The 26,106-nt window shown below is 30.6% G+C and overlaps 1 protein-coding gene across 1 annotated transcript; it reads left to right on the forward strand.

Moving 5' to 3' along the window:
• LOC109349397 lies at positions 220-3,971 on the forward strand. Its single transcript, XM_019590180.1, has 4 exons — positions 220-466; positions 1,446-1,604; positions 2,812-3,112; positions 3,638-3,971. Exons 1-4 carry the CDS (start codon positions 368-370, stop codon positions 3,733-3,735), a joined length of 657 nt encoding a protein of 218 aa, XP_019445725.1. The 5' UTR covers positions 220-367; the 3' UTR covers positions 3,736-3,971.

Here is a 26,106-nt window from a genome sequence, read left to right on the forward strand (position 1 = left end):
CATAAAATATCTAGAGCGGGAATACAAGAATAATGAGGCCATGAGGGACTGCTAGATTTGTAAACGTTGTACTATCAATGCCACTTAAATATATAAATAAAAATAATAAAATAATAAAAAGATAAAGTAATAAAACTATGATAGGATCATAGGAATAAGGGTAGCGGTAGCAGATATTTTAGATGCCCAATGAAAATATCTATCAGCAATGTCATCATACTATTGCTAATCAACACCAAAAATGACGTGGAGATGAGAGGTCCCATGATGGGTGTAAAAGCGCTTAAACTCTCTACTTTTTTATGTTCCCAACACATACATCTTCCTTCTTCTTATTCATGTTCCATCAATTCATTATTCATTGCATATGAATAATAATTTCTCTGTAAAAAAAGAGTCACCCACTTTCCCTAACCACTCAAGCAACCTAACTCTATCCACAATGCAAGAGAAGATTGAGATGCAGGTAGATTTTCTTTCTCATAAGCTCTTTCACCATTTAATTCCATTATTTGTATATCTTATTATGATTTTATGTAATAACTTTTGGATGGAGAAACAAATGGTCTATTTGAAATCATGGTTAATTCATTCATGCTTTTGTTTGATCTACTATGAAAAAATATGTCATTTATTGGTCAACATAAGTGTTACACTCAGTAATCAAAACTTTGATATTTTAATTATTTTATGGGTCAGTGGGCCTTAAACTGCTACACAAGTGTTGGTAAAAAAATGCCATAGCTTTTACATTTTGGTCCGGAAGTATAAAAAATAATTAAATATCTGTTTCAGTGCTCAAGGTTGGTATGTTAATACTTAATATCTTTATTGTGTGCACTTTTAAAAAAAGTAATATTTTATTTTTAGTATATGGCTTTTATATAGAAATGTAATTAAGAATATTTTTTTTTTACCTATTACTGACTTTTTACATTGTATGTGTAATTGATTCTTATACATTTTTTAGCTACTTAAATTTTCAACGGGCTTCTTTCATTTTCAATGACTTAGAAATTGGAAATTAAAATTCTAATGGCAGATCTTAATTAGCGGTATAAAAAAATGAAATATATTGTTCGTAGTGATTACAGCTTCCTAGCAAAAGAAAATTCCCTTTGAAAAACATTGACATGCATGAACATTTTACATTTTGTTGAGGGCTTGGATCTTTGAATCACTGAATGGTGATAAGGGAAATGCAGAAACAAGATATAATGTTTTTGGACACAGATATTTGTTCATTTACATTATATAGTATATATTATATAATATGTAATATGATATATTTGTTGTATTTCGTCAAACAAAGACATATTTAAAACCTTGTTTTAAAAGTTTCCTTTCTTTATTAATTTTAATTTTTTTTCTTTAAGCATCGACATAGTGATATATAATATCTATTGTATTGATATTATTTATGAGGATTCATATTTAAATATCAGAGAATTATGGAGAGGGAATCCAAAATGACAGCAACACCTGAGTGGACAGACGAAAAACACAGCATGTATCTGAAATCTATAGAAGCATCTTTTGTTAATCAAATGTATGATTCAAAGCACACCCTCGCTTCCAACAACCCTGCTAACACTTCTGCCCAGGTTTGCTTTTAATTTATTACCACAATCCCTACTCTAGTTCACTACTTCTACTTGTTAAATTATTTTAAGATTAGTATTTAGTGTTTTATGTTTTTTCTTCAAATAACTTTCGTAAGTTTTTGATGTTAAACAATTAGATTATCTCCGTCAACTATATTATTTAAGGTGGCGTGAGTTTTACCCCAACACATGTACTATTCATCTCCTTCACTATTGTCATCATTCTGCTCAACTATCTCTATGGTTGTTGTTCTTCACATAAAATGCTCTTATGCGTGCTTTGCATTCCACTGTGTCAATGTTTTCTAGGTTAAACAATGTTTTCTGTATGACACAGCTACTTGATTGATGGAGAATATTAAATGGTCATTTTAAACTTAAATGACTTATTTAAAAAAAAAAAATATCAAGGAACTAGATATTATTTGGTCGTAAATCACTACTAGATCTATATAATCACCAAAATATCAAGGATTTTGATTCTTGTAAACAGTAGTCACATATCCTAAAAGTGATTAGTCATTAATACAAGAAAGATGAGATATGAGGAGAGAAGCATAGTAGTACCAAAAACTATTAAAATATGATTATTCCTGTTTCTCAATTTGCCGTGCGGTTAAATGGGCTGGCCAAATTGGGCCTTTTGTTAGTTAGTCCAAAACTAACTATATGTGTGCCCAACGGATTAAGAGGATAGAAGAAAAGAGTACTCACCATTTTTGTAAGCATGGAAGAGTTACTCTCCATATCTTTTCTCAATTTCTTGTCCATTTCATTGGTTGCCTAATTTGTAATCAATGTTTAATTCAATATTTTATTATACGCATCAATTACTGAAGAGCCTACACTTCATTTACTTAGGACATAGTGAAAAATTGAACACAAACCAATTAGAGTTTCCCCCACCCCTTAAATTTATAAAATATTTTCTAACGAATTGGGTGATAAGTGGAGTTATGCAAATTATGGCAAATTGTTTATATATGGAGTTATGCTAACTAAACAATAATGAGTAACTCGTTGTTTTTATACACAATAATATGTACCCAAACTCATAATATTAGTCATCAAAATTCCTGTTCTTTTTTACTTCTTTATCAAAATTAATGGTGCATATTACACAAATTTATGAGCAGTTAACAATTTCCTTATATTTGTGTATGTTCTTCCCCTTCACAATATTAATTTTATTTTGGTGCAACAACAGTTTAAGGTCCTTCGTGGTGGATGCTGGAAAACAATCAATTTTGAAAGAGAGAATCCACAATTGAGTAGAACAAACCCACGCCATAAAAACTTAACTGCAAATCCATGGATTCAGCACTACAGATCTTCAAGCAAACAACCAAATGTAGCAGCTCCATCCCTTCTAGAAAGTATCACTTCCACAAGTGCTGTTTTTGTTGATTTAGAACATCAAAGGAATGGATTTCCATCCTCATCATCAGGGCAACTTCATTTATGTGAAACTCATGTTTCTCATGATGACATGCTATATAGTGATACAGGTGAGGCCTAAAATCTTCTTCCACTTCCCCTCGACCCCTCCTTTTAATAATGTCACCTTTTAACATTGGCTTTCATTTAACTGATATAACAACAATTAAGTCTTTATCTTACTAGGTTGTGTCAGCTCATGATCGAATGATGTAATTATATTATAAATCATGTTCATTAACAAAACATCTAGCATTTTATATCTAACCAGGTCTAGTTAGTAAATATTTGACTCATATCATGGAAGATTGAATACATTTACCGACATGAATATCTCGTTTATCATATTTTTTATGGTTAGGGTGAAGAGTTTAATGAATGAAGTGAAAAATGTTGAAAGTTTAAGTCTCACCCACAATAAATACTAATATAAAATGCCTATCCAAAAATATATATTTCTTCTACTTTTCTTTTATCTATCCTTTTTGTAATAACAATGTTACTAATAACACTATACTTCAGCTCACTATTGTATTTATATGATTTATAGTTTTATACTACCAAGTACTTCAATTTGAACAAAGTGATTATTGCAGAAATGTCTGATCAGAACTTTGCTGATGAAGATGTGGAAGACAAAGAGGAAAACATTAGAAGCAACGTGAAACGACTGAAAGAAACCTTTGACAATTGATGCAAAAGGCAATGCTGAGTAAATACCATTTCCCGAAATTTCCTATAATTAAATCTTCCAACATTGGAGGTGTTACCATCAATTATCTTTCTGCTGCTTAGCATTTGTAACAGTCTTAGGTAACAAAGCAACAAGCGCATTGGCGAAAATTGCACATGTTGATTATAGAATTTGACTTGTAACTAGCATTTTAAGATAAAATATTTGCTACGTTTATGCTTGCTTTGGGTTTTGTAGAATGGTTGGCATGAGACATGAAAAAAATCTGATCCTCGACATAATGGTAAAGTTGTAAAGTACATCTACTCTCTTAAAATTACGTTTGCAGTATCACCTTTCAGAGGCAGTGTTCACAGTCAAGCAAGATATAATACATATGGGAATATTATAGGCCATTAATAAAAAATGTACATACAGTATATATCTAACCCAAGATGCCAACAAAAGTAATATAAATACCAATTCCTTTGAATATTACTGGTGTGATTATCCAAACTTGTTGGGACAAAAAGAACATCGGATATCTTGGGCTTGGACTCAGTAAAGCCCTACCATTAGGCTTGGGCCATGAAAATATGAAAATATGATTTTGTAGTCAAAACATTAAACGAATATTCTTTTATTATTTTTGTTTTTCAAAATTTTACCAACCTCTATTACCCCTCTATTTTTGTGTTTTTTAAAGGTTATGATAGATTAAGATATGTAATTAATGTGTATCTATATTAAATTTATGTAATACTCTTTTTACTACTTATTATATTATAAGGTATCACTTATAAAATTTTGATAGTACTTTAATATGGTATTTTACATTAAAAGATGTTTTAAAATTACAATTTTACCCTTTTAAATTTATATAATACGCTACTTGGTGCTGGTTATATTATCACAAATCATTTAGAGGTTTACATTTTCTTTGCAATATTTACCATTTTATTTTAAAATTAATAATTTTTTAAGATTTACAAAGATACTTAACTATGCTTATTGATGTGTATGATTTGATTAAAAATGTTTTATAGTAAGGATAATAATAAATATTTTTCTATATTTTCACTTGCCTCTCTATATTGAATTTAGTCACTGTATCTTCCATTAACTAAGTAAATGTATAATCGTAAGAATAATCATCCTTTTATATTCTTTTAAAGAGATGGACAAACAAAAAAAAATATATTTCTTTTAAATTGTCACATATTTAAGAAGGGAGGGAGGATTATGGGTCAAGTTTTAGCGCCATGAAAATACCCTTATTGAGAAAGTAGTGATATTTATCTATATATGTACCAGTTTAGTGATTAGAAAATTTAGGTATTAATATATTCTATCAAATGAACATCTTAACCAAACATGACCAACACGAGTTATAAATAACAATTTGACGTAAGTATCACGTAGGGTCTAAAATGTTTTATTAATAACATGTTGAATATGGGATATCGTGGTTAAATAAAAAAATGAAGACCTTACCTAACTACTTTAAAATAAACTCATATTGAAAGAACATTATCCAACATCTAAATTAAATGTACGAATGATGCTTTCCTTAGCAGTTTGGATTGGACTTTAGCTGTCTTTTTGGATGAAGTTGTAATCACATAAACCATCCCCTTTATTTTGTATGCTTGAAAAAAAAGCAGCCGCAAACACGCTTTAAGAAGATAAGAAAGTTTATGAGAGTGGATGAAAATAAAAGATCAGGGTCCTAATTAATAAGGGAGCCATCATCTTCCTCTTTCATTTCATGTCACAAATTATTAAAAATATATTAGACGTTATTTTTGGAAGATGGATATTGGTTAGGAAGTTAGGAATTAACAAGTTAGGTTTATGTTAGTTACTTGCTTTACAAACTTTCTTTTCATCTTTTCTATTGTATAAATAAGTCATATTGACTCACTTCTTGTTAATTCAATTCAATGACAATAATGAGAGAGATTACATTTCAATGGAGACTTTGATTCTCCTTTTTTTCTCTTTCTTGCTTCTTCATGTTTTTCTTTCTCTTTTCATTAATTTCTCATCTTTCTTGTTTCATCCAGAAGATATCTCTTATCCATGACTCTTACCATATTTTAACATTGTATCAGAGCGTAATTGTTCGACCGCTTCCGCTTATGCTTTTATTGTTCCAAGATTCAAGAAAGAATAATCATGCATCAATCATCAAAGTGAGGAATCTTGCACTGTGGCTAACAATGGTGTTAATCATAGCATAAATCAAGGTGGTGTAGGTGGACTACCTTGTTGAAGTGGTGCAACTTCTTTTTCACCATCTTTAATCACCGTTGTTGACTCCTCAAAATCATCAAGAAGACCATCAAGAATACTTATTATTCTCTCAAACTGCACCACTAATGTTCCGTTCTTCTTCTTCTTCTTTCAAATGAACATATCCATTACTAATCTTCACCCGAGACCTTGTTGCTTATGTTCAAGGAGGTCTTTTACAAAGAAATGCTTCCGATTATGGCTCCATCATTCCAAGATTTAACATTTATCACCATTCATCATCAATTTATCATATACAATATTAAATCTTTTTCTTATTCTTCATCATTTACCAATCTTTCTTATTCAACATTGAAGCATCTTATTAGGATCAAGATTCTAATCCATTCTCTCTCTTTCATCATCAATGGTTGGTTCGCTTCTGTCCATGATGGTTAAGCTCAGATATAACTTCTGTCATGGATGGCTAAGCATTGAATGTGTAGCTTCTGTCTATAGTGGTTAAGCAAAGATATAGCTTCTGCTATGAATGGTTAAGCGTTTGATGATATAGCTTCTGTCATGGGTAGTTAAGTGTTGTTATTGCTTCAAATCAATTCAAATCATTTCCAAGCTGGAGAGTGAAAATTATCACTCACCAGCTTGAGGGAGGATATTAAAAATATATTAGACGTTATTTTTGGAAGATGGTTATTTATTAGGAAGTTAGGAATTAGTAAGTTAGGTTTATGTTAGTTACTTGCTTTACAAGCTTTCATTTCATCTTTTCTCTTGTATAAATAAGCCATATTGGCTCACTTCTTGTTAATTCAATTCAATGACAATAATGAAAGAGATTACATTTCAATGTAGACTTTGATTCTCCTTTTTTCTCTTTCTTGCTTCTTCATGTTTTTCTTTCTCTTTTCATTAATTTCTCATCTTTCTTGTTTCATCAAGAATATATCTCTTATCCATGGCTCTTACCATATTTTAACATTGTATCAGAGTGTAATTATTCGATCGTTTCCGCTTATACTTTTATTGTTCCAAGATTCAAGAAAGAATCATCATGCATCAATCATCAAAGTGAGGAATCTTGCACTTTGGCTAACAATGGTGATAATCATAGCATAAATCAATGGGGTGTAGGTGGACTACCTTGTTGAAATGGTGCAACTTCTTTTTCATCCTCTTTAATCACTGTTGTTGACTCCTCAAAATCATCAAGAAGACCATCAAGAATACTTATTATTCTCTCAAATTGCACCCTTAATGTTCCATTCTTCTTCTTTCAAATGCACATATCCATTACTAATATTCACCCGAGACCTTGTTGCTTATGTTCAAGGAGGTCTTTTACAAAGAAATGCTTCCGATTATGACTCCATCATTCCAAGATTCAACATTTATCATCATTCATCATCAATTTATCATATACAATATTAAATCCTTTTCTTATTCTTCATCATTTACCCATCTTTCTTATTCATCATTGAAACATCTTATTAGGATCAAGATTCTAATCCATTCTCTCTTTTTCATCATCAATGGTTGGTTCCCTTCTGTCCATGATGGTTAAGCTCAGATATAACTTCTGTCATGGATGGTTAAGCATTGAATGTGTAGCTTCTGTCTATATTGGTTAAGCAAAGATATAGCTTATGCTATGAATGGTTAAGCGTTTGATGATATAGCTTCTGTCATGGATAGTTAAGCATTGTTATTGCTTCAAATCATTTCCAAGCTGGAGAGTGAAAATTATCACTCACCAGCTTGAGGGAGGATATTAAAAATATATTAGACGTTATTTTTGGAAGATGGTTATTTGTTAGGAAGTTAGGAATTAGTAAGGTAGGTTTATGTTAGTTACTTGCTTTACAAGCTTTCATTTCATCTTTTCTCTTGTATAAATAAGCCATATTGGCTCACTTCTTGTTAATTCAATGACAATAATGAGAGAGATTACATTTCAATGTAGACTTTGATTCTCCTTTTTTCTCTTTCTTGCTTCTTCATGTTTTTCTTTCTCTTTTCATTAATTTCTCATCTTTCTTGTTTCATCAAGAAGATATCTCTTATCCATGGCTCTTACCATATTTTAACACAAATACTCAAATTGTGAGCGTCAAAATTTCAACATCGCCATCCACTACACTCTTTAAGAATGGAGAATAAGAATTGAGTGATTTGGTGATGACATTAACAAGTTGCAACCTTGTGATGAACATGCATGAGCGATCTGTGAAGATGATCTTTACTCCTGATCTTGACACGGTTTTGATGAAGATACTAACATCACCAAAAAGAAGAAAATGAAGAATACCTATGAAGACAATGAAGATTCAAGCTTGAAGATATTCAAGACTTTTAGTCTAAGTCTAAAATAAGTACTTCTATCATATACTCTTCATTATACAATAGTAGTAACGAGTTACTTCATCTAAGTAACAAGTTACGAGTGTGAGAAAAGAGTTATCCAACTTAAAACTGATCAGAGTAATCCATTACTATCTTTGAGTAACAAATTACCAGTGTTAATGAAGTTGAGTAACATATTACTCAACTTGCTGTAATCAATTACTCTAAGTGAATTTTAAATTCATTGTTGGACAAAACATTTGGGTAATCGATTACTCAATATTGTAATCGATTACTGAGAGTTGTTATATCAGATTTTTAAATTCAAAGTGAATGAGTTTCAACCCAAAAGACATGTTTTCATTCCAACCAATTCCTACCTTTTCAAAGAGACATTTTGGCTGATTGGAAAGCCTATATAAATACATTAAAACTAATATTCACAACACACAACTTTCATACAACTCTCACACGATTCTGAAAAATTCTCTCACTATTTTTCTGCAATTTTGCACTCAGTTCTTAAGCATTCAAAAGAGAATTTTTCTCAGTTACTTGAAGTAATTGTTTCAAAGTTTTACAAACCTATTGAGTAATATTATTTAGTATACAAGAGAGTTATTGAATTGCAAGTGATATTACATTTCATACTTGTAAAGACAATCCAAGCCACTGTTGTAATTCTTCATTCATTGAAAATACTTTCTTTCACGAGGTGTGATAAGAAAGGGGATAAAGTTACTTGGAAATGTGTTTTCCAAGGTGATAAATATTAGTGAGTGTGTAAGGTACATAGAAGTCTCAGAGTGAGATATTGTAATTACAACTCATAATATTTAGTGGAAAATCTTTTGTGCTGCAAGAGTACTGGACGTAGCATTAGGTGGATAAGAAGGTGAACCATTATAAAATTCCGGTGTACTCTCTTCTCCCTTTATATCTTCAATTATTTACTTGTTATTTTATGCAAATTATTTCCGCTGCTCTTAACTCTTGATATTGCCAAAAATGTGGCCATAATTTTTAAGTCAACTAATTCACCCCCCTCTTAGTTGCAATCTCAGTCTTATAATTGGCACTAGAGCTATTTTTGAGTAAGATATACTCAAATTTGATCCTATATCAAAGATGACCTCAAGATCATTCCTAGGAGAAGGTTCCAACATCAACCGCCCTCCAAACTTTGTTGGAGAGTGCTATGATTTCTAGAAAATCAGAATGAGAATCTTCATAGAATCTCAAGACTTAGATATATGAGACTCAATAGAAGAAGTTCCATTCATACTATAAATGGTTGTTAATGGGGTTAAACAACCAAAACCAAAATGTTCATGGACCGTTGAAGATAAAAATAAAGTCCAATACGACCTTAAAGCCAAAAACATTCTTGTGTCGGCTCTAGAAGAAAAAGAATTCCTTGGAGTGTCAAGTTTCAAAATATCGAAAGAAAATTGGGACACTTTAGAAAGGATATATGAAGTCAAAGAAGTACAAAGGTCTACAACGAATGGTGAAGCATCAACATCAAAGCAAAAATCTACATGCTCTATATGTAGAAAACCAGATCATCTTGAATGTGCTTGTCCAATCCAGCAAAAGCATCATACTTTCAAAAGAAAAAAGGACAAGAAGTGTAGAAGAACAAATGTTATATCAGAAGATAAAGATGATGGTTCAAATGCAGAACGCAGAATTAAGGAGCAAACACATATTTCATTGATGACTTCACACAATTCAAATGACGATTATGTGGTTAGTAACTCTGAACCAAATGATACATTTTCATATAATGAGTTACATAACACTTTTTGTGAATTACATGAAGAATTTATTAGACTCTCTAAAGTGTGCATAAATCAGAAAACACTATAGAACTTCTTGAGAGTCAAATAAAATTCTACAAAAAGATTTGGATGCTTTAAAATCCAAATCAAATGACAAGTGCATTGATTGTCCAAAATGTGATACTCTTGAAACTAAAATTGTTTCATTAAATCAAGAAATGAATATATTCAAGAATAGTACACATAAGTTAGACAATATTTTAAATACTCAAAAACATACCAATGATCGAAGAGGTCTAGGCTACACAAATAGTCGAAAAACTAATAGTATGACAAAGAGTACTTTTGTGAAAACTAAGAATGATTGGATGCATAATATTTCTAAAAAAAATCTTGATCACCATTCTTTCTACAAGTCTAAACAAAAGATGCATCAACATCAACCCACATGCTTTTATTATAAAAATGTTGGTCATACTCCTAATTCATGTCATATTAGAAAAGTTGGTATTCTAACTGGCCAATATGTTTGGGTTGAGAAAGATGTTAAGCCCGCATGACTCAAATCACATTGGGTAACTAGAAAATATTTTTAATTTGTTTTGCAGGAGTGCTTGAAAGCCATAAGCATAAATGTATTATCATGACAACGACTGTTCAAAGCACATAGCACGAGGAGATTCAAAATTATCATTTATTCAAACAATAAAGGCCTTGTTACCTATGCGTAGAACATCAAAAGAAAAATCTTTGGTATAGGTAACATTGTTATTATATTTATCTAAGTGCACGGTATGATCGTCTAATTAAATTTTTACTTGAAAAAGGTTTCAACAAAGGAAAGGTTGACACTACACTCTTTATAAAAAGAATAAATCATCATACTCTACTTGTTCAAATTTATGTAGATGATATTATTTTTTGTTCTACTAATGAGGTTTTGTGTAGTGAATTTGGCAAAATGATGCAAGGAGAGTTTGAAATGTCCATGATGGGGAAGTTAAATTACTTCCTTGGACTTCAAATCAAACAACTTGATAATGACATTTTCATAAGTCAATCCAAATATTGCAGATACTTACTAAAAAGATTTCACATGGATGGCTGCAAGCCAATAGCTACTCCTATGGGATCCACTACTTACATTGATACGGATGAAACAAGAAAACACATTGAAATATCAAAGTATCGAGGTATGATTGGATCTCTTTTATATTTAACTGCCAGTAGACCTGATATCATGTTTAATGTATGTCTGTATGCGTGCTATCAATCTAAACTAAAGGAATCACACTTAGTTGTAGTTAAGAGAATCATGAAATATCTTATGGGTACATCTAACGTTGGGCTGTGGTATCCAAAAGGAAGTATATGTGATTTGGTTGAATATTCGGATTCAGATTTTGTTGGGTGCAAATCTGAGAGGAAAAGTACAAGTGGTACTTGCCATATTTTGGGAAATGCTTTAATCTTTTGGTCTTGCAAGAAACAAGCATGTGTTGCCTTAAGCACTGCTGAAGCTAAATATATAGCAGCATGTAGTTGTTGTCCCCAAGTGTTCTGGCTCAAACAACAATTACGAGATTATGGCTTAGACTTGGGGTGCATTCCTTTAAAATGTGACAATACAAGTGCTATAAATCTTACAAAGAATCCTATTATGCATTCTAGAACCAAACACATTGATATAAGGCATCACTTCCTTAGGGACCATGTCCAAAAGAATGATGTGTCTGTAGAATTTCTTGATACTCACAACCAACTAGCCGATAACATCACTAAACCATTGGCAAAAGAACATTTCTATAAAATTAGACGAGAATTAAGCATTCTTGATGAAGCATACTTATCTTAAAATGTTGATATATGATTATATGTGTGCTTCATTATATCTATTTCATGCCTACTTGAACTTAAATGTGTTTAATTATGTTTAATATTTCAAATTTTGGGTTAAAAAACTTTTTGATAGCTTAATTTTTATGGGGTCAGTAATCGATTACACTCGAGAGTAACCGATTATAGGGTTGAGCAACGTGTTTCAGTAACCAATTACTCAAAATGAGTAACCGGTTACTCAATGTTGCTGTTTGAAATTCTTAATTTTTTTAAAATTGAGTAACTGATTACTTTGTGCAGGTATTTATATGAAATTTCCATTTTTTGTCACTTCTTCTTCCTCATTTCAAACCCTCTTCGTGGCCACCATTCTCTCTCTATAAAATTTTCGTTTTTGATCCGTTTTGGGTGATTTTTGTGTCTATTCATATCATATTTTCAATTATAAACACTTTTACTCCATAATTTTCATGTTTAGTGGCCGAAATCAAAAAACCTCAAATCTCAAAAACCCAAAAACCTAAGAACTCAAAAACCTCAATCCATGGCTTCCTCTTCTAGATCAAAGAAGCAACGCATAAATGTGACTCAAGGGAACCAATGAACTTCATCTTTGGAGTCCAAACCTCTTGACTTAACACAACTTCTAGCAAACGATGAGCAACGCAAAATTTTGAGGAGCATTTCCATGGTCGCGTTATCTTCACTCCCAAATATGGTAATCTCGGGAACTTTGAGTTTGAAGATTTTCTATTTCCTTATCTCTTGAGACAACAAAACCTTTTCGATTCCTGTTGTGAATCAAATGAACTTTATCCTGAATTGATTAGAGTATTTTACTGTAACATGAACTTTAGGTAAAACCGTTTTACATCCTATGTAAAAGAAAAAGAAATTACTTTGGATTTGAAAACCATGAGTTCCTTGTGCTGTAACATACCCTATCAGGGGAGCATTGCAGGCTTCGGCCTTGTATGCGAATGGGAAAACTATGATCTAAAAGATTTTTATCATTCTCTGTGTATAATTACTAAAGAGGAAATTGAAGCGCTTAAGCAACATGGTTATGGTAAAACTGTTAAAAATAGAGATATCCTTTCTGCTGGACATCTCAAACTAGAAGACCGTTTGCTACATTATTTTCTGAGCTATGTTATCTTACCAAAATTTTCAAACCACTCTCAAATAAGTGACATAGAACTCCAATTGATGTGTGCTATGAAATTTAATTTGAAAATCAATTGGAATATGATGATAATGAGACAAAGGTGGCCTGTAAGAGGAACCCAAAGCCCTTTGCCATATGCAATCTTCATAACAAAAATCCTTGAGCATTTCAGTGTTTTTACTGTTGGATAAACTAAGGTCTCGCTTAACCATCGCAAAAACCATATTGATGTGGATGTAATCCACAAAATGGGTTTGACATTTGATCTTCGTGACCGGACCTACAAGCATAAGAAAGATAGACCTCCTTCTCCTGAACCAGAACCTACCCCTGCTAATCCTTCTGAACCTCAACCTTCTGAGTTTCATGCTCAATCTTCCTCATCTGTTGTCATGCCTTCAAATCAGATGATTATGGATGAGTTGATTTCTCTTCGAGGCTACATCACTAACCAGATGGATGCCTTCGATTCACAGAATCAAAAAATCCAGTTAGAACTTCATCGTCTCTCATATAAGATGAGTAGCATGGACGTTGATGACGACAGTTCTGAGCCTGAGTCTTAGACCTTATCCGTTGTTAGAATTTTTTGATTGTAATGTTAATTTCTCCTAGTTTCGGACAAATTTCTATTATGTTGTTTGTATTGTTGTTTGTATTGTTAATGCTTGAACATTTTTTTACTTTTATGCTATTGCTCAAATTTCGTTATATCTTGATATCCATATTATTATATGTTATATATATCTATATATATATATATATATCCTATTGCATGTATTCTATATATATATATATATATATATATTGTGCTGGAAAACTCTTGGATTTTCTACTTTTTGATGAAGTCAAAAATGGGAGAAAAGTTGGGAGCATTCAAGATAGAGGGAGTATACTCAAGACAAGTCAAGAATATCATAAAATATGTTGCTCTCAGAAAACTACACTGTTATAGAGATATTGGTTTGTCATCATCAAAAGGGGGAGATTGCGGAGAAGATCTTTGCTCCTGACATTGATACGATTTTGATGAAGACACCAACATCACAAAAAAGAAGAAAATGAAGATTCAAGTTACAAGATATTCAAGACTTTTAGTCTAAGTCTAAAATATGTATTTTTATCCTATACTTTTGATTATACAATAGTAGTAATGCTCAAACTATTTTTAAAAGAAAATTGAAACACTTTAAACCACTTAAAACAATTTTCAAAAATAGTGTGTAACGGGTTACTTCATCTAAGTAACAGGTTACGAGTGTGAGAAAAGAGTTATCCAACTTAAAACTGATCAGAGTAATCCATTACTGTCTTTAAGTAACAGATTACTAGTGTTAATGAAGTTGAGTAACATATTACTAGTGTTAATGAAGTTGAGTAACAGATTACTCAACTTGATGTAATCGATTACTCTAGGTGAATTTTAAATTCACCGTTGGATAGAACATTTGGCTAATCGATTACTTAATGCTGTAATCGATTACTGAGAGTTGTTGCATCAGATTTTCAAATTCAAAGTGAATGAGTTTCAACCCAAAAGACATGTTTTTATTCCAATCAATTCCTACCCTTTCAAAGAGACATTTTGGCTGATTAGAAAGCCTATATAAAGGCATTAAAACTCACAATCACAACACACAACTTTCATACAACTCTCATACGATTCTGAAAAATTCTCTCACTATTTTTTTACACTTTTGCACTCAAATCTTAAACTTTCAAAAGAGAATTTTTCTGAGTTACTTGAAGTAATTGTTTTTATAGTTTTACAAACTTATTGAACAATATTACTTAGTATACAAGAGAGTTATTGGATTGCAAGTGATATTACATTTCATACTTGTAAAGACAATCCAAGCTACTGTTGTAATTCTTCATTCATTGAAAATACTATCTTTCACGAGGTGTGATAAGAAAGGGGATAGAGTTACTTGGAAATGTATTTTCCAAGGTGATAAGTATTAGTGAGTGTGTAAGGTACATATAAGTCTCGGGGTGAGATATTGTAATTACAACTCATAACATTTAGTGGAAAATCTATTGTGCTGCAAGAGTACTGGACGTAGCCTTCGGTGGACAAGAAGGTGAACCATTATAAAATTTCGGTGTACTCTCTTCTCCCTTTATCTCTTTAATTATTTACTTGTTAATTTATGCAAATTATTTTCGCTGCTCTTAACTCTTGATATTGCAGAAAAAGTGGCCATAATTTTTAAGTCAACTAATTCACCATCCTCTTAGTTGCAATCTCAGTCTTACACGATCATAATTGGAAAAGAATCTTGTTCAGTTTGTAGTTCAGTTTGTTTTTTATGCACTTCTCTCTCGATGCATTTGAGAGGATACTCACCCATGATAATTATAACTATCATTGTTGGAGTGGAAGACCCATGGAGAAAATATAATAGAGAAAATGACATCGAGAATTTAATGTGGTTCAGCAATTTGCCTACGTCCACAGTTGAAGAGAAACAATGATTATTCCACTATGATAAAAGAGAATTACAAGTGTTTCACTTACTTCCCAAAACTCAAGTACACCTAATTTCACTCTCACTCAAGTATTTCTCACACAATTAAAACAAGAGAACAAGAAGAAAAAATATACACTAAGCTAAGTATTTGGTATGTCTTACAATGACATGGAGCACTCCTATTTATAGCCAAAGCTCTTGAAGATTATATGGCCAAATGAAAAGAGTATTAATGTTGGTTTCACTATAGCCACTTCTTTCCAAATTCTCTGTTGCAGAACTCTAGACCATTGTCAATTCTCAGTCTCTTGTTCTTTCTCCCGGTTTGCTTTTTGATCAAGGTTTTCCACTATTTGAACTTGACAAATGCTTCACTTTTGTGTTTCAAAATGAAGATCCATACCTTCCTTGAATAGTCATCAATGAATGTTAACATGTATCTGCTACCACCATGAGAATGTACTTGGAAAAGACTCCACAAGTTAGAATGTACATAATCCAACGTGCCTCTTGTTTGATGAACTGCAACATTGAATTTTATCCGATATTGCTTTCCAAAAACACAGTGTTCACAAAAGTCTACCTTCCCGACTTGTTGATCGCATACTAATCATTGTTTGGCCAACTCGGCTAGACCTCTTTCACTGACATGACCCATTCTTAGATGTCATAGTTTGGTGACATCAGAATCAGATGTTGAGGAGACAGCAGCAACACCCGTGATTGTGTTTCCTTGTAACATATAGAGACTATTCGCTTTCTTTCCTTTCATTACAACCATAGTGCATTTAGATATTCTTATAGCTTCACCTTCGCCTTTGTAGCTATAACCTTTTGAATCTATTATTCCCAAGGAAATCATATTTTTTTTCAATTCTGGAACATGCCTTACATCTGTCAACGTCCTTACGATTCCATCGAACATCTTGATTCTAATTGAGCCGATGCCAATGACCTTGCAGGGAGCATTATTTCCCAAAAGGACCTTGCCCCCATCTAAGGGTTGGTAAGTTGAAAACCAATCCTTAATGGGACACATGTGATATGAGCATCCATAATCAAGTATCAATTCATCTTTTGAGTCGTGCTCTGAGACTATTAGTGCATCTGCACTATCATAGTCATTTGCTACAGTTGCATCTCCATATTCATAAATCTTTTCCTTGCCTTTGCGCTATGGGCAATTTTTCTTATAAGGGTGGGGGAGGAATGTGTTTAGGTTACAAGTTCATCTTATTGCAGCAAACTTGGTTGTGAAGAAAGGGAAGAAGGATTGGAAATGGAGGACCAAAGTGGTTTTGTGGAGTAAGTGTAGACTAATGATGGAGCTTTTTAGATGCAATGATTTGGTTAAGCATGATGGTGATTGGTGGTATTATGAGGTTGGAACAGAAGGTTTCTTTGCCTGTTGGGTCATGCACCTTAGCTTTGCCTCTATGGGAACAAGGTATGTTATTCATTCAAATTTTCATATATGTTGTTTCCCTTTTATTTATTACATGATAATTACACAATAATAATGATCAAGTGAGTGATGATTACTAATTGAGTAAATACTATGTACATCGCTCTCATTTTGCTAAACATTGCACTTAGTGAGCACAATATATATAGTTAAGGGTCTCAAAATGTATAATTATTGTTTCAAAAGAATGTATTTAATAAAATAAGTGTTGGAGCGGAAGACTCGTGAACAAAATATAATAGAGAAAATGATACCAAGAATTTAATGTAGTCAATAATTTGCATACGTCCACAGCTGAAAAGCAACAAGGATTATTTTACTATGATAAAAGAGAACTACAAGTGTTTCACTCACTTCCCAAAATTCAAGTATACCAAATTTCACTCTCACTCAAGTATTTCTCACACAATTAGAATAAGAGAACAAGAAGAGAGAATATACATTAAACTAAGTATTTGATGTATCTTACAATGACATGAAACACTCCTATTTATAGTCAAAACTCTTGAAAATTATATGGCCAAAGGAAAAAAACATTAATGTTGGTTTTACCATAACCACTTCTTTTTTACTTGGCTAGAAATTCTCTTTCTTCAAGATTATCTTTAGCCACTTCTTTTTTGCTTGGCTCAAAAAAATCTTTTCATCATCTTTTTCTTTTAGCCAATATTCAATAATCATAGTTACCAAAATGTTTTTTAATATATTGTTTATTTATTTATATTGGACCAAATTAAATAATTTAATAGGTTTCAGTGATTTTTTTGTATACAGGTTTCAATGAATCTAACTCTATTAAAGAATAAAGAATATAATATACTGAAAAGAGATTTAATAAGAATTTGTTTTTTTATTCTCAATCACTCATGACTTCCATCTTTTGATATTTATGTTTTTTAATTAAATGGAGTAAACGCCAAAACTACACAATTATTCTAATGAAAGCAACTGCATAAGCATCCTCATAAGTCATAACTCATAAGTGAGCGGACAAAAACGACAGAAACGAAAATAAATATAAGTAAAATTATATTCTTGGAGTGACCTACATTAGCTAAATCATCCATACATGTATTACCTTACTAATATATATGGGTAGAGGTAAAAAAGAGTTGAGATGATATGTATTCAGTTCACTTGATTTATTAAGGTTTGTTTTGAGCAGAGTTTGGACCGAATTTAATATCAAACTATTTTTCTACTTATGTTCACCTTAATTATAGTTCACGAATTTTCACACGGGCTAATTAGTTCAAATTTATGTTCGTGAGTTATATATACATATATACACATAGAAAAAGTTTGTAAAAATTAATAATAAATATAGCTATCAATTAAAGTTCATGTAGTAAAAATTGTCTACATTATCTACACATATTTGGTGACTTAAAGTAATAACATTTAGATATGAGAACAATTAATAGATAAATGCACATATTTTTATTAAGTGATCATTTAATTATTAACCTATTTTTAATTTTAATCATATGTATAATTATATGATAGTGATTTTCTGTTCTCATAAAAAATTATTTTCGCTTGAGTCACTCTAGTGTATATATATGCATATAATTGAGTGATTTCACGAACCTAATAAATCGAAGTGTATTGGCTAAAATTAATCTCGTTTATTAACGAACTTAATTTTTAGTCCAAATTCAATTTGTTTGACTTATTAACTAAGTTTATTAAATTAAATAATAAGTTAAGCTTGGAACAAATGTCTAATTGATTTAGTTCAATCTGTGTCTACCCATGCGGAACAGAGAAATGGCCCTCACCATCATAGGTGCATCCTATCTTCCTCACCAAGCTAACATAGTGACGAAATTTGGAAAAACCTGCCTCAGATAAGGAAAAAGCTGTTTAAGAATCCATCTCAATCAGGAAATATTATGTTTCTTAATTTTTTTCCCTGAATTATTCATTATTTAAAAATATTAGTCAATATTGTTTAAAAATATTAATAAAATCTATATAACTTTAAACTCTTGTTTATCAAAAGTTTAAAATCTATTGTAAAGTTTTTGATAATATTAGCATATTATCCATTATTGATGTGTTACCTGTGTAGAATCAATGGTGATTAACATATGAATGATGAATGATTTATTAATAGTGTAAAAAATACTTATACTGTCAGTATATATATTAAATCCTTTTTATTAAAACAATTTTATTTGTGCACTGTTGACGTCTAGAGTGGACACTCTTCACTTTGAGAAAAAATTGCTAAAACGAAAGGTGTTAAATCTAAGTATCAACTCAAGATGTAGAAATAACAATTATGTATTTAATATTTTAATGCTGTTATTTTAAGGTTAGAACAGATAATACATTTGTATTAGATCAAATCATGGGTGATGGATTGATCTAGGCCCACTTTGCTTCTAGATCTATCTATCCTCATTCGTGGTCAATTTAATAATTTTTTATGATATTAATTTGCTTTAAACTTGCATTTACTTCTTCAACTCAATTCTTGTACTATATAACTGCAATTAATCCCGTATGAGCTAAAATCAGGAGATCACTAATTCACTATTACTATGGGGCTACCCTACTTAACACCCGCTACTATCGTTAAATACACTATTAACACAATTAAACAAAAATCTTCCATATTTATTATTCTACGTTGTTATCTTTGTTACTAATAAGGAATCAACATCTCAATAAACATATGATTATGATAATTTATTTCTTATTAATAACAAAAATAATGGGTATTGAAGATTTCTATCATTTAACATATCATGTATGCTACCTATAACCCTATTCTCTCAAGACACACAGTTAAGATTAATAAGCATGAGTGCATGACAAAGTTCTCTCACTAAATACATTTTGCTAACATAATCAGACATCAAATTTAGGAACTCCATTTACCTCTCACATAGTGTCCAAACTTTGTTGGAACATCTGCCTCCAAACTCCAATACAAATTAAATTGATAAAAGTAGTAAAAAGTAAAAACTAATACTATTAAATAATTTTTTTCACTTATTTTTAATGTGATAATAAATATTTTTAAAAATCTTAAAAGGCAAATATAAAAGATGGAGGCAGGAAAGTGATAAAGGCCCAGTTTGACTGGCACCACTACACATTCAATTAACACATTGTGTGATGTAAAATATATAATGTCCCTCAATTCATCTCAACAATTGATGGCAGCCATTGGTAATGTCGTGTTCTTCTTTTTTTTTTGTATTATTATGGGATTCGACCAATAATTCATAAACTTTACAAGATCATATCCTCCCTCCAGCTGTAAAAAATGGTGATGTGTGAAGTTTGATAAGTGATATACACAAATTTAGAAGTGAGGTGTGGTGCCAAGCATTCATAGCACCTTTTTTTGTAAGTGGTTGGGTCCCTAAAATTATCATCTTTGGTGGTTTAGGAGATATTAACATTTATTCATGATATCTCAAACACAATGTTTACATTATGAAATATATCTTTCTCGTTTTACTCATTGGTCCAAATGATATGATGATGCTTCTTCAATTTAAAGCTCTCCTCATATTTCTTCTGAAGTAGATCACCTAACAACTACAAAGTTGCTAGAATAGTCTTTGCCGCAAATTATTAACTTTCATTGCAAATTATTAAATTGCATTACTCTTCCTTTTCTTTTAATATTTTTATTTATTTATTCATTATTTCATAAATTTGTCCAAAGAGAGGAATAGCCTATCACAGTCAAACTAAGATTAGTATGTATCTCATTCATCATATATTTATATTTATTATAATTAACTTTTAAATAAAAATAATATATATTTTAATATAATAATAATGCTTGATCAATCATATAAAAATTTAAATTAACAATACATATACTTAATCTATTTTATTTTCTATTATGATGTCTACTTGTTAAGAATTAGTCCAATATATGTTTGTTATTTGAAATTATTCATATTCCACAACTGAACTCATCTAATCCATTTATTTATGTTAGTAAATGTAATTTGATACAATCCAATGATTAATTGTAGTAATGATTTTTTGACAATGATTTTAAAAAGTGATTTTTTCTTGAAATAAATATTTTTAAGTATAATTTAATGTATCATTGGTGAATTACTTTTTATCATTTCATTCAGATCCTAATCCAAATTAATTCAATATTCACTTTGACTAATGAAAAATAGATATTATTAGCTTTATACTCAATTCACTTAAGGAAAAAATAATTATAATTTAATACGATTGATATTTTATCTCTTATAACGATTTCTCCCATTTTAAAACTTAATGCATGACCTAATAACATTCAAGTTCCGCCATCTTTGAGGTCTATGCTTGGTTGGGCATTTTATAAATTGTGCAATAATTGCATCCTTAGTTTCTTATGAACTGTTTCATACCAAAAATAAAATCTATTTTTATATAGGGAAACTCAGGTTGAAATATATCCGATTGATAATTGGGTTTTTCAATGCTTGTAATTGTATTAATAAATCTTCCTATTGTGGTCAGAGGTTACTCCTCCCATGGATTAAGCATATAGTTCCTGAGTGAGATCCTTAACAATAATCAGAAATCTGTTCCATCAAACTTTTGAGGAAAAACTTATTCCATTTTCTATTAAAGGTAGTGAATATGGACATTGTTGTGGACCGGATATTTTATACCAGAACAGACATGATGCAAACCTTCTCTATATTTCACCAGCTAAACTTCTAATGTACAACACCACTATATATTTGCCAGCAATTTATGCCTACAGGGATGTCCACCCTCAAGAATATGTAAAAGCAATGACAACCCTATGCATGGTACTACTAATTAATTAACTAACTAACTTATACGTATTAAGGATTGGATTCACCCATTTTCTTACGTGGCCATGCGTTATTTCATTCTTGTGTGTGAGGGTTATCTTCTACTCTTAATAAAATCTATTGCCTGATTAAAAATAAAAAAAGAAATTGTAGAGAAGAAAAATAGACATTAAGAAAGTTAATTAGCGGAGTCGGCCAAGGTTTTAGAAATTTTATTTACAATATTTATATTAACCTCTCTATTTCATATGATAAAATAAAAGAAAATAACATAAAAATCTAAATCAACGTAATGACTCGAACAGGTAGAAAACAAATTAAAGGAAGATAAAATATCATAAAAATGGGGACCAATTGGTAGATGTGGTAAATTGTTTTGCCAAAAGAAATGGAAATATAAAGGCCACATACAGGAAAACAATAATGTTACTTATATATCAAATGGCTAATATTCAGGAGGGATACCTTTCCAGTTGAGAAAAGAAGAATGATCCTATCTTCTCTATTTTATTGGGTCATTGTTACTTTTCTTAATAAAGAAGGTATGTATCATGTGTTACTTAAGAATAACCTTACAAATTTCTTGCCAAATTGAACACTCTAATAGCACTACCAACCTCTTTTGGAGTTCAAAGACACAATTGAAGATTATTGCATTTACATAAAAGACTCTTTCATGACAAACTTTAAACTATAGAAGTCTTAATTAATAGAGGAATCATACCATCATATAGAGGAGATATCCTTTATAGATTTTGCATTGATCACTCAATCCTCTCAATACCTCTTCTCTCTGTACAAATTTACCTACTTAGTTTGGAAATTGCTGTATAATTGGTTGGACTTTTGCATCGTACTAAATCGTGAACTTGTAAACAATTTCATCATTCACATGGGTATACAAATTAATAGAAAGTACCAAAAGTTTTGGAGCATTCTTTAGTTAACAACAATCTAGTCTATCTAGCTTGCTAAAAATAATATTATATTCAACTCAATCATGAATTATAAACCTATTTGAATATCTTCTAAATCTAACACAACTATATCTTTCTAAATGACACTTCCTTCCTTTTTCTTCCAAATCTCCCTTTTTCTTCCTAATTTCATATCCTTACTTTACTATTATAATATCTTATACCTTTATTAAATTTTAATAAAATTGTTTTTTGCTCATTAAAAAATACTAAAGTATGAGACTTCAACAAACATCAAATTTAGGACAAGACTTACACCATCATTATTTAGGTGTCACGTAAATATATCAGTGATAAGAAAAATGATGACACAAATATTGCGTATGCGGCAATACATAAGTGATTGGTCCCACGTAGGAAATATTTTCGTTATTAGCGAAAGTATATTCATGCAAAAACTTTTTCCTTCTTTTGAAAGTACCATATTTGACAAGAAAACATACTATATCAAGCACTTGTCATAATAGCCACGTGAGTACGTGCATTCATGGAACACTAGTGTTGGGTCATGATTGGAGGAATCATATTAGTTATCCCAAAGATTGTATTCTATATATCTCCTATTTTTTATTGAAAAAATTAAAATATAAATTTAATAATATTAATTTTATACTTTTTAACAAATAAAAATGAAATAATATTAAATGTATATATCTTAGAATAAAAGATGTGTTGTGACTCACCTTACATTATAAAAAGTGCTTTCCCTAGACAGCTGGCACTTGTAATTGATGACAGTATCTCCATAGATTATCTTGTCATGTTGAGTTATTCATAACCATTCACTCTTGAACACGTTTGGTAACTATGATAAAAGGTCCAGAATCTAGAGTTGACACCTATTACTATGTCGTACCCAAGGCATCAAAATCAATCATGCATGATTGTTCACGTTGAAGGAATAACATATATACCCGTACCGTTTATATATATATATATATATATTATATTATATTATATGTCTAGATCAGGGTCTAATAAGTCTCTTGATCAACTAAGAGATAAAATGAAATTAAGCTAATACTAACACGTTATTTAATATGTATTATACTATAATTCTTTCTTTTAAAAGCAAAATCAATATATTCAAATTGAAGGGGTATTCAAGCACTTACAGCATGGATGAGCCTGAAATATCAAAAGAGGAAACAGTACACTGGAATGCTTAAAGAATTAATGCAAGTAAAGGTGTAGATGTGGAACCTTGTGTACCGAAGGCAAAAAAAATTAAAATGTGTGTCACTTGTTCAAATATTTTGATATTTTGAATTAATATTATATTGTGTTAGTAATTAGTTTAAACATATTTAATCTTAGTATAATTTTCATGATTAATATATCTATAAAATAGAGTAGTTAGTTAGGAGTTAGGTAGGGTTAAGTATATTGTATTTTTTATATAATAGGATAGTAGTTTCTTTGTAATTCAATCTATTCAATTCATTCTATGAATGAAATACATATTCTTTTCTTGCTCTTTGATTTCTAATATGATATCAAAACAATATAATTATACCTTCCATGGTCTGATGTTTATTTATCAAGCTTTTAATGTCCAACTTCATGACCACCAATAATGTACCCCATGGGAGCTTGCAAGTGAAGTTGAGCTTTTCTTCATCCTTTCTACTATCTAGCTTGGGAGGTTCTATTATGTGTTTGGTTATATTCTCTATTTCTCTCAATTCCTTTTGATATTTTTTAAGCAAAAAATTGTTCATATTTCATTATATTCTTTTAGATAAGAAACCGAGATGATATTCTTGAACATTGTTATTCTTAAAAAAGTATTATTCATATTTCAACATATTCTAAATTCTTCTCATTCTTTGGCCAAAAAACCGAGATGATATTCTAGAACATTGTTATTTTTGAATAAATATTATTCACATTTCATCATATTCTAGATTTATCTCATTCTTTAGCTAAGAAACCAAGATGATATTCTTGAGCAATAGTATCAGTTGATCATTTTTAGCTTCTTTCTATTGTGTTAATTCTTGATGAATAATATTATTACTTTCAATTTCAATTCATTTTCTTCTAAGAATTCTTCTATTAATTCTCTTAGCATAATATCTTACTAGTTTAATGTGCTATATTTTGAAGTATACTTCTATCTCTTGAAATTTCTTCTATTCAACTATATTTTGGAAATTGTGTTATCTCTCATTCTTTTCCACTAAAATGTGGCATTCTTGTGGAGGAAAATGGGGTTCTTGGGTTGTAAAAGCTATTGCAAACAAAGTGAAAAATTGGAGTTTGGGGTCTAGAAGAGCATAGAATGGATATCAAACTATAGAGAACCAAGAACAAGTTTTGGATTATAGTATGTTGATCAAAGTTGCAATTCTTCTAATAAAGATTTTGGAACATTCTCCATTTAATTATTTTTGTCCAAGCTGGAAGTTGTCAACATCCATTTTTCAACTTGAGGGGATTTTAGGTTAACATTGTATAAAGCTAGTCGTTGAAAGTGCAAAGTGTCAAGGATTGCATTAGCAATGTTTTGCCTATATTTTGATGAAGACAAGGAATTAATTAAAGCTTGAAGATGATTCAACAATCAACATGCTGATGGCTCAAGTAGTGTCTTAGTAGACTTATGTTATAATTCTTTATTATCTTTTTAGAAGTCTAAGATGTTTGCCATAGATATTGAGTCTAGGTTAGGTAAACCTAGGTGTGAGTCTCACAAGACTTAATAAAGTAATCAATCAATTAAAATGAGACATCATCTAGAAATATATGATAATTAGGTTCATGCATTTGAATACATTGATTTTGTACATTAAAGGTATTGTATTTTGGAAATTATGTATTGCATGAGCATATAACATATAAGCAGTTTACCATTTAATCATGTATTAAAAGTACACTGGTTAATTGATTAACCCCATGGCTTAATCGATTGACGTGAGTGTTTTCTGCTGTTTCAACTGCATAACTGAAAAACCGTTTTTAGAGACAAAATCTGTTTTGTATAAATACTGGCTAATTGCAGAAACGGCAAAGAGAGAAAAAACACAGAAAAGAGATAGATCATCATTGTTAAAATCTATTAGAGAGTGTTAAATTAGGAGTAAGATTAGATCATGCTAAGACTTTAGTTTTCATATTCATATTGCATGATTCTTTGAAAAGATTTCTTGCATCATTCTTGTGTTTCTTGAAAAGAAAAAGAGATAGTTCTTTATCATTGCATATTTTCAGAAACCTCATGCATGAACATTCATATTAGACTAGGACGTCTTGTGAGTTCTTGCTTAGGTTTTAGGCTTTGATCTTTATTG

This window comes from Lupinus angustifolius, chromosome LG06 (assembly GCF_001865875.1).
Source record: "Lupinus angustifolius cultivar Tanjil chromosome LG06, LupAngTanjil_v1.0, whole genome shotgun sequence".
In the NCBI taxonomy this organism is placed as follows: domain Eukaryota; kingdom Viridiplantae; phylum Streptophyta; class Magnoliopsida; order Fabales; family Fabaceae; genus Lupinus; species Lupinus angustifolius.